We start from the raw sequence: 10,943 nt of genomic DNA, 5'->3' as shown, positions 1-10,943 counted from the left end.
GACGCAGGGACACATGCTCACACGCACACAGTGTTAAAGTTAACCACTGTGCATCTGCTGTAGAGGAACATCCTGCCCCACACACTCTAGCATGCTTGCAAGCTTGTCTGTCACATCCGAAACCCATGTCTGAACCACAGGAAATACGTAGACGCACACACGTAGACTCAAATACACAAGCACACGCACGCAGACACGCACAGGTAATAAAACATGGTGAGAGCAACAGTCTGACATACTAACTGCAACTCTGCAAAGCGAAACTTGAGATGCACAGAAAATATGCATTTCCATGTGAGCTACATTTCAGTGGTAGTGGCGGCAGCTATCAAATATTGAAAAGAAAAAGAAAAAAGACTTCAACATTCCACCTGTGGAAGCTCAGATCCCGATGCTGCAGTGAGGTCAATGGGATCAGTTGGGTTTGTGGCAAGACCATGGTCTGCTCTATTCTGGTCTGGCTGGGGGTGAGCTGTGTGTATGTTGAGCGTTGGGGCATTTGGGGTAACTGAGGTCTCGGGTTTACGGGTGCTTTTATGTGAGGCTGCAGCACTTCACCCTCCAGCTGCTCCGTTGCCGTGATGTGGTGCCTCTGTGTACCTCAAAGCCGAGTGTAAATTTACCACTCTGGTAAAGACAAGTGGTTCACAAAACACACAGACACAATGCGATAAGCATTGTGAACCAAAACATGATAAAACTAGACGGTACTAGACGGTACATCTTCCTGATCTGATGTTCAAAGGAATAGAAACTTGAATGTGACACACATTTAGCAGTAAACAAGTCAAATATTAGATCTTACCAGCAATACTGAAGCTAGATAAAGAAAACAGTGGAAATCCTGAATTAGTGAAACTGCTTCAAGATCCAAGAGTCACTTTGACACAAATTTTGGAAATATAGTTGTAGATTCAGACACAAATCACCCCTGTCTAACTCAAAAGTAAGTAAATAAACTACTGTGCTCTATAAGTTGCTGTCCTTATGTTTAAAGCAGTAATCGCCAACATTTCTATATAAATAAACAATATGTTATCTATTAGGTTTGCTTGCAATAAATAGAAGAACTTCTTAGCTGACACAATCAGTGATAACTGGCTGAACAGAATTATGAATTTCAAGGTTCTGGTTTATATTATGAGTAAATTATGTCTGAAAAAGTAACCGGACTTCCTTCTTGAGACAGTTTTTTATTGACTTTTATTTCATGACTATATCTATAGATATATCTATAGCTCAACTAACAAAGCCACACAACACATCACTTTTTTTTCACAGTTGAACCAGCATGTATGTTTTTACATTCAGTGTCACATGACAAATGCAGGTCCACAAAGCTTCTTCTCTTTTAGCGGACATACTTCTCATACGTCATTCTCATGTGTAGCTATTCTAATGCTCCTTAATATAGAAATGTTCATAGTATAGAATAGAGAAACATCTTCAATCTTTAGATTGTTTTCAAAAAAGCAGATTACGACTTCAAACTTTACTTCATTTGTTCCTCTTCGAATATCTTAATTTGAATATTTAAATCTGTATAACTGAAGATTGATGTGACGTGATTGATGAAATGAAATGCATTTATTTTTTATTTCATAAGCAAAACTATGTGACAGCCATAAATCGTCAAATTAGCCTACACAGCTCATTGCCAGGGGTTCTGAGGGTTTTGAATCGACCTGCTGTAAAGGAAGCTGGATGCTCAGTCTTTGCGTTGGCACAGTTTCTGAATAACAGGAAGAGCTTGGGTGAAGCGGGTAGGATGGAGGCTTACTACCTGTAAACATGGTAAATTTGTCTGAAAGAGTTGCGGCAGGTGCCAGAGGTGCCAGTTGCAGTGAAGGAATACAGCTATATCTGTGACGGCCCGTCACAGGCTTTCTGTTGTTTTTGTCCTGCCACAAGTTACTGTATACATGTAGCGCTCCTCAGAAACTCTGGGATACGGCCTGCGCAGTGTGTGGCGACACCGCGGCCCCCCCCTCCTCTCTGTGTGGTTACCACAGTCTCCATGTCTGCTGGAGCCAATAAATAAATAATGGGCCCGGTGATCACTTCCAACCGTGATACTGCACGCTAAAACCACTGCATCTGGGAGTGCCTCGCTTACAATGACAACAACAACATAGACACACACATGTGTACGGACACACAAACACAAATTAATGCTGAGTTGGTAACAGTGAACTAATTTCTCATGCAGCTGCAACTTTCTAAAAACTCACATTTTGACAGAACTAACTGTGTCGACTGTTTTTCTGCTGCTGTGTTTTCACACAGGTTTATTTCAAATGTGACCAGTCAGGGAATTTTTATATGTTTTATATTTTTGTGTCTTACACTTACACTTTTGCCAACTTCCTTTTTGGTGGGGCCAATTCTTCTAGAAATACTGAGAATTAATTTAAGATTTCCAGAAAAAAATATCTGCTAAAAGTGTCTCGTGTCAATATGAGTTACAGATAAAAGTTTCAAGTACACTCAATTGGGACTCTTTTTCAGTCTTTTTATTCTTGTTCTTGTTTATTTTATAACCTGTGCAAGTTATAAGAATAGATTATGAGTATGCTGTAGTGAAAGTGAACAGAAATGAGCCTGTGCAATATAATTTGAAGAAAATGGCCAGTATGAGGTGTGAGTGAGCAGTTAGGACATTGGACCTGTGCATGCAGCCCAAAAACGGGCTCCCATGGCCTATCCTAGAGGCAGGAAGGACCATGGTGTTTGATGCAATGACGGCCACTTCATTATAAAAGCCTCCTCAAGTCCCACGCTGCATTCCACGTTTATGGGGAACATATGGGGAAGCCTGCAATTTTTAGACCACAAAATAAGCCCCTTTGCAGCTGGACGCACGACCGCACTGGGTCCTTTTTGCCTCGCGAGCCACACCCGAGAGGCGTAGGACCACTGACAGTGATTAAACCACCACAGTTTTCTCAGCAAAACAGGAGTTATATTAAGCTTAAATACAGGGGCTTGATAAACAAGGCCTGGGCAGGGGAAAAAAAGAATTGAGTGAAAGACGGCCACAATGATCTTCAGACTATTTTCCCCTTACGGTCATGGGCAGTGCAAAGCCATGAGATACATTTCAAAACATGAAGCAGATGTTTACCTAGACAAAGAAGAAAAACACAGAGCGGACTGAGGACAGAGGAAAAGGCCTTGACTCCAGCGCTTTCTTCAAATGTCAAGTTTGGACTACACTACAATGGAGCCAATTCCCGTTCTTGCACAATGCTGTGGGATGTTCCTATATTTGTTTTGCTTTTCTCTATTCCTCATTGAAAATCCAGATGCAACGTTTTTCTCTCCACAAGTGGACAAAAATAAGGAAATTGACAATAATCTGAAACAGCCTCTTCTTGTGAAGACAACAAGCAGAGAAATATATTTCTCACTTAAATGAAATCTGAAAAACAAAACAACATGAATTATTACCAGCAACATGTCTCGAATAATCACTTGCACAAATACATGCACGTTAAATGATTATAAACTGAAACAACCACAAGCCTCTGAACTGTAAAAGCAGTGACTGCACTCGTGAACATCCCCCTTTCTAAACAAGCACCAGGTCTAAACCCTGCAGAGACCCTCCACTCCAAATACTCCAGACCAACTATACCAGGGAAAAGAGACTGGATCCGGCTAGTTGAGAACAAAAAAAACAAAGTTGCAAATGTTTACAGCTTCCTATTTCTTTCCTCAGGACTTTAGCTAAAGAAGCTGAATGAAGTATAAATCAGCACAAAGATTTAGTCATCGTGTCTGTGGCCTTGCACAGAGCAGTGTTTCCATGTGGGCCTGTGTGACAGCAGTACCTCTTGTTCAGCAGAGAGAGACAGAGCTGTAATCTGTCCCTGGGCTGGCAGGCCAGGGCCGAGGCCATGTCGGGAGGCAGCAGAGGTGTTAGAAGAGGAAGCCTCGCTGTGTGTGAGGTTAAGTCAGAGGCCTGTAGTGGCCGCGTGGACGGACTGATAAAAGCCCTGGGGCCACGGCTGTGGCCTCAGCATTCGGCCACACTTGCCGACGCGCCGTGTCATTTAGCCCGCGCTGCCGCCTAACTCAACGGCAACTGCTCATTTACAGGGCAGTGCGGGCTACCAGGAAGAGCGGCAAGCACTCTCTCTAGCACACACACACACACACACACACACACACACACACTCAGAACATGGTACTGTATATACACATACAAACACATGCTGTGATCCATGCTGCAGTTTTGTCCAGCAATTAGCGGAGGACAACGTGGGCTAACATACATATACAAAGCAGTGTGAAACAGAAACACACACACACACACACACACACACACACAGGTTTCTAGGGAAAGCAACTGGGTCACATGAGTGACCAGACGGTGGTTTGGGTCTGTTGTCCCGTGGCCAGACATGGTCAGTGTGTCACTGAGAGACAGGAGAAAGGAGAGAGGAAGTGTGGATACCACAGCTTTGCAAATGCCAGTGATTTGTGCACTTACACACACACAAACAGACTGAAACACACACACATACACACTGTAGGATCGGCAGGTTAACAGCACCTCAGCGAGCAGTCGGTCTTTCTCACAGAGACTTTTCTCACACTTTTGACTCTCGTCACTTAATTTCTATTTGAATCTGAAGGGATATGAATCATTTCCTGTTTTTCTCACAACTGTCAAACTTTTAGCTAAATTACACAAAATAAAGACAAATAAAGCACGACATTGGTCTTAAATCACAACTCAGGCTGATACTGTACATGTAGTACAAGTAGCCACATCAGTGACAACTTTTCCGTTCTATAATTCAACTCAGAAAATGAAAAAGTGTGAAAACCACAAACAGGTTAAATCGCTTTGCACTTTCAGAGTGGGAAAGAAAGCCCACAAATATTTTTTGTTTTTTTTTTCATACTGCTAAGAGAAGCTCAGGTAAAAATTAGAAAGATACAGTTTAAACAGAATGTTCTCAAGCAAAATGCCGGCTGAATGTGAACTAAAATAAGTGTTATTGGGGGTTTGCTTATGTGTAGGTGTTATAAAAGCAAATATAAAAGAGACTGAGAGCGAGAGAGAGACGGAAAAAAAAGCTGTGAGTGAGGGATAGAAGATGGCAAAAGTAAAAGAAAGATGAAACAGGAGAAGAGAGGAGACGAACCAGTCAGAGTGGAGCAACTGGAACTGCTGCTTCTAATGAGACTAAGATTATGATACTATCAAGTGGTAAGTGAGGGTGGAGGTTTTGCAGGCCCAAAACCACCGGTTCTTACAAACACAGATGTGCTGTGAGTCAGACAAACATAAAACTAGCACAGGACATACATACACAGTAAAGAACAACTCGCTCACTGTTGTTAAGCAGTTAGAGACACAACACTTTCTACTCTCTTCCTGCCTCCCAGCAGTGGCAAAAGCCGCAGCTATCTCTCATTTTCTCTTACTCTTCATCTCATGCGCACGGGTCTTTCTCTCTCTCTTGTGTTTGTGTTTGCTTCAACACATTTTAATGCCTCTCTCCACTTCTTCTGCAGCGGTTTGAGTGCTCTGTGCAAACTTCACTGAGCCACTGTGGCGTAGGCCGCTGCCTGGTTTGAACTCAAAAGAAAATAGAACGTTTCCAAAACTTGGATGACCAATGAAAAGTGAGAGGGAAGACGGCGAGTCAGAGGAGGAGAAGCATGGAAAGTAAAAACTGAAGCAGAAAAACCAGAGAAAAAGCAAAGACGATAGGAGAGGAAGGGAGGGAGGGAGAGGCCCGGTGACCTCACGTGACATGTGATGTGGGCTCCACCACTCACGGAGGGGAGTGTGCGTCTGTGTGGAGGATGGCGAGGAGGATGCAGATACACTGTGGCTTTTAGCTTTTTACTAGCACTGACGCTCCAGTCAGGCCACCACCATCGTGTGAGAGAAAGAGACAGACAGACCACGCTATCAGGCTAGCTGGCTAACCTCAGACCCTCAGCCCACTGCGTGACAGAGGACCACAAATCCAACCCTCCTCGCCGGCCCGCTTCCAACGCCCGGGCTCTGTTTGGTGGGCCCCCTCTCATCTCCAGCCCTGGTGAGTCCACCTCAACACCTGGAGACACAAATGCTGCTGTTGCCTCTTTAAGCTGCCCTCTGCTTCTCTCTCAACTGCCTTCTCTCTCTCTCTCTTTCTGTTTCTTCTTTTCTTTCCTCCCCACTTCTCTCTCAAATCTCCCCTGGTGCTGCTACTAACACATGCTGCTGCTCTTTCTCTGCAGGCTTGTGGCTTGGGATTCCTGCGGTAGTCGCAAACCCTAGATTCTTGGTTGCAAACGGGCTCTGAGCTCCAGGAGTTTTGTCCTTTCGTGCTCTCCTTCTCCTTCTCTCTCTCTCTCTCTCTCTTTCCCTTTCTCTTTCTGGTGCTCTTTCATTCTGTGTTTCAATCCTGCCTTCCCTCTCCAAGGTCGGTGGAGATCAACTGCAGCGAGGGTTTCACACCTCTCTGGCTTCCCTGTCATGGCATCCAACAGCATCTTTGACTCCTTCTCCAACTACAGCAGCAGTCTACTCAGAGGTAAGTGCAGATCCTCCCCTCCCTCTCCTCTCCACTCCACTCCACTCCCCCCCCCACCCCCACCTCTTCCCACCTCCTCCCACTATCATCCCACCTTCTGTCCAATTGTTTTGAATGTGCAGCTTTTTGTCAGTTTGGCAGCTATACGTCCGTTTCCTTTGACAAAAAACACATTAAGACATTCAAATGTAAGAGCTGGCCGTTTCCTATAGTGTGAATGCATTTGTCTATCTGTCCACACTCACTCAGATGTTTGCTGAGGGAGGTTTACAAAGGAGGATCTGATTTGCACGGTAGCCCTCATCTAGTTGACTGATATGGCCCTTAAAGGCCTTTGCCTCTCCGCTCCTGTGTTTTCTGTTGGCTTGATGGAGTAGTGCCATAATGGGATTCTCACCACAGACATTCATTATCAAGTGAAACTCGGCGCTCTCTGTGAGAATACGAGCTCAGAGGCTCCATGTGACTGGGCCCTTTACTGGAATACGGCAATACAATTAAAGAGCAAAGAGAAAAAAAAACAAACATATTAAGCTCTCGCACTCTGCTTTACTTCCAGGAGGTTCTTTTGGTCTGTGTGGTGAGGTGAGTGCACTATACTTGGCGATGCTGAACACTGCCTTAATGAAGAAGCCATTTGTTGCCTATTGCAATTCCAATCAGACAGCTTTTACTTGCAAATAGTGAACCTCTTCAGTGTGCACAAAGTGGAAGATTAGAAATACTGAGTTTCACCTGATTTTGATTTGCACTTTTGTTGCATTTTTTTCCTGTAAGTGACGATAATCCCCTTGAAAACACTAAAACATTAAGTAGTCAGTCCTGACAAACAAGTTGTTAGTCTGATGGTGGACAGTTATTCCTGCTGTTCCTCACACAACCACTGAGACAGCCACCGAATGGCAGCAGAAAAAAACAAAATTTCCTTCCCAATTAAGGCCTCGTTGCAGTGTTAATTAGAGACAGCCACAGGAGAAACACTACCAGCTCCTAATTGTTTGCAGAGTATATCTTAAAATCTCTGGAGCCTCACACACTCACACACAGTCAGACACAGACAGTCAGTCAAACACACACACACACACACACACACACACAGAGTATATAGTACATCTGTGGCTCACATGAGAACAATCCTCTGATATCCTTGGTGGAACCGCAGTGATAGCGGATGATGTTCCAGTGTTCTCACAGCTTCTACAGACACCCAGGCATTTATAGTTTCCTCCTGACAAGTCTCAGGCCTTTTCACCCTTTCTTCTCTATAACCGCTGGATCTGCATCCCTTTATCTCCTCACTGTTTACAGATCAGTGTGTCACTGACTTCAGGTTTCATGGATGCCGTCCATCAGGCTTTTGAGCTGTTTAAACTTCTAACAGAATGCTCTTTTTGGGTGCCTGATTTTGATTTTCAGCCCCACCAGAGCACAGAGACGGGATGCGAGACAGTAGGGTGAAGAGGGGGGGGAGAAAAGAGACAAGCATTTAAAGCTGTAATCACCATTGGAAATCATTAGTGAATATGCAATATCCTTTTACAATTCATTCTGTCAGGAGACTGAAACCGAACTGCGAGAGAACAAAGGCCAAGAGTCATTAAATCCTCCAGTTCAATCTGAAAGCATTTCAAATCGGGACTACCTCATGTAAGCAAAATACCCCAGTGGTTAGTTTAACAACTTGCATTACACAGGCAAAGCAATTTGGCAAAAGTTCTCTTTTTTTAGACTCAAATCAAACTGAAATTAAGAGGAATGGTTACAGAAAATCAAGAAGACTGTTAAATGTCTGGCTTACCGAGCTCTGACTTTAATACTGTGCGACATGAAGCTCATGGAAATAATGTATTCATCTCTTCAGAAGTCAGGAAATACAGCTGTAAGCAACATTTCATTTATTTAAGAGATGGCACAAAAAAAAAAAAAAATATTAAAAGAGTCATTCAAATAAAAACTAAAATTCTTGATAAAAACAAAGTCATTTTGATCTTTTTTCAGTCATGCCAAGTTGACATTTAATTTGTGATAAGAAAATAACACACTGACACTATCACAAATATATATCAGCAGCACTGAACAAACACTCTGAGTCTGTAGGTGTTATATTGGTAACTCTTACACATGTCAGCCTATCTCACAGAGCAGACAGAGAACACATTTAAGCATGTGATGTGCAACATCAGATGCACTTCGCGTGAGAAGCGAGAGGACGCCTCACCTCAGAAACCTCAGTCCTCCGCTAAAGCTCAGGGAGACACACACACACACACACACACACACATAAAACATATGACACATGCACACCGAGTCACTAAGAGCAGACAGACCATCTGTCTTTCTCAAGGCGCCTAACTCTGTATAGAACACAAGGCAAAGTTAATAGTCTGACCGTTAGTATGTTGTGAGAGACAGAAAGAGAAAGAGAGATGGAGAGTTTTGTGTCAACGAGGCGTTAATCTGATGCAGACTCACAGTGCTGCTGCTGTTCACTGATAATAACCACAATGAGGCTACACCTGCTAACCCCCACACAGCAGCACCACTATTTAATAAGAAAGCAACATTTCTGAGACACGACTTTTACACTTTTTTTTTTTTTTTAAAAGCACTGGCCTCCAAAAAAAGCACCGGACTTTCCCCCTGTGAAGCAGAATTGTATAAACTTTACTGAGTTTTCTGATCCTGACATATTGGCAGTGTTTGCATCAGGTGGGGTACCTGGTTTATAGCAGCTGTGATTGGGCCGGTTGTGGTGGGTCATATCCTTGGCTCGGTTTCTGTCACCGCATTTCCCTCCACTTGGAAGGGCGGCTGTGTTCCCTGCAGGCTGTTTTATACAGGGGTCCGTTTTAGAGTGTTACGCTCTTGGGAGCCAGCTCCCTTTGTGGCAAAGAAAAAGGCCCTGGTTTATTAGGGTGGGAATGGTTTTATATGTTTGGCTTATTGCGCTGCATGAATGGAAGTGAGGGCTTGTGTGTGAGAAACGTGCCATGCCTCACCACAGTTGTAGCAAGGTTATTTTGGAGGATTCTGGGAGGTGGTCTGGTTTGTTCAACACGTTTTTTTGGGGAAGGAAAAGCCTGAGAGACACATGCACAGTGCGAGAAAAAGACGCTTTAAATGCATGCAGAGTTAAAATGAATCATTAACAGCGAATAAAGCTCAAGATGAATTTCAAAGCTCACAACCACTGACAAATAAAAAAGCACTATACAGTAGCTCCAAAAAGAAAAAGGCAATAAATTTGACAGAGCATATGGCTAGCCTCTTGTGAATTTATTAATAACACAGTCATATGGGGAAGATTTTTTTTTCTCTTCTCTTAAATTAACATGCTTGATTGGAACCTATTCAAAATCCTGCTGAGTGTGAGGCCCCCCGAGTGACGCCAAAACACGAGGACTGGCTGAGCGAGCTGAAATCTGTAACCAGATATTAAGAGTTTCAATATTCTAAAGTGAAAGCAAATAATAGAAAACGCATGACAGCCACAGAGCAGCGAAATCCTGTCTCCAATTTAGCCGAGTATAATATCTATTTATAAAACTCTGAAGGCATATTGGATAGAAGAAACGCTCTGGACTTGATTAGGGCTGTAAACGTTTTGGAGGTACTTATTTACTTTTTGGTCCGTCTCGCCGTTTTCACCGTCTGTCAACGCGGCTTTATGGGGAACACTTTCAGGGGTTGCCAGTAAGATGGCTTCCAGGTAGAGTATGCAGAGGGGCGTGCTGATTATGTGGTCGACTAATCCCAAACCTGCCTCCGCCCTTGTACACTTTTGGCTCTAACCACCATGCTTAGTGTTGCGTTGGTCAAGGTTAAAGTCGTGCTAAGTGTAGTAGTAAATACAATTTTCTGGTGGTCGGCAAGCAACCACAGGGGCCAGATTCTTTACAGCCAATCTGATAATATAGATTTATGCTGTAAAGCTTTCTCTGACTTGGGGGGGGAGGGAAAAAAAAAAGTGTTTTGAAAGGTTGAACAACTTCTATCAACAAACACTCCTGGAGGGGGAGACCTGGACATAATGCTGTATATTTCTGTAATTCTAACGCAGCAAATGTGATCTAAAGCTGGTGTTCAGCCAAGCAGGCAGGAAGAACAGTCGGCTCGGCGTCTCAGCCCCCCTGAAGTTCACTCAGAGTTATTCTGCATCTTAAACTCTGTGATCTAATTGTGCGTGGCAGCTGCGAGAGCGCTGAACTCAGTGGATGTATGCAGAACACATTCACTGAGGTCATCCTCACATGAAACAGGAAAGGCAGTGAATATGTACTATAGTCTTACATGATAATTAGAGAGCGGTGGTTAAAAATAATTGGTGTGAGGGACACAAACGTCCAGATATAATGCAAGTGATGTTAGAGGAATTTATTATGTCTAGACCAGTTTCTTTAA

At 43.5% G+C, this 10,943-nt stretch overlaps 1 protein-coding gene across 1 annotated transcript in view; it reads left to right on the top strand.

Annotated features, from left to right (window-relative positions):
• Positions 1–5,942: 5,942 nt before the first annotated feature.
• The window catches only part of runx3 (RUNX family transcription factor 3), a 49,642-nt gene continuing 44,641 nt past the window's right edge, over positions 5,943–10,943 (top strand). The window contains exons 1-2 of the mRNA XM_042389011.1: positions 5,943–6,062; positions 6,432–6,542. Coding sequence (XP_042244945.1) covers positions 6,485–6,542 — 58 coding nt within the window. The 5' untranslated portion in view covers positions 5,943–6,062; positions 6,432–6,484. The remainder of the gene's footprint in view (positions 6,063–6,431; positions 6,543–10,943) is intronic.

This window comes from Thunnus maccoyii, chromosome 16 (genome assembly GCF_910596095.1).
Source record: "Thunnus maccoyii chromosome 16, fThuMac1.1, whole genome shotgun sequence".
Taxonomy (NCBI): domain Eukaryota; kingdom Metazoa; phylum Chordata; class Actinopteri; order Scombriformes; family Scombridae; genus Thunnus; species Thunnus maccoyii.
This window is presented reverse-complemented; position numbering and strand designations above follow the sequence as displayed.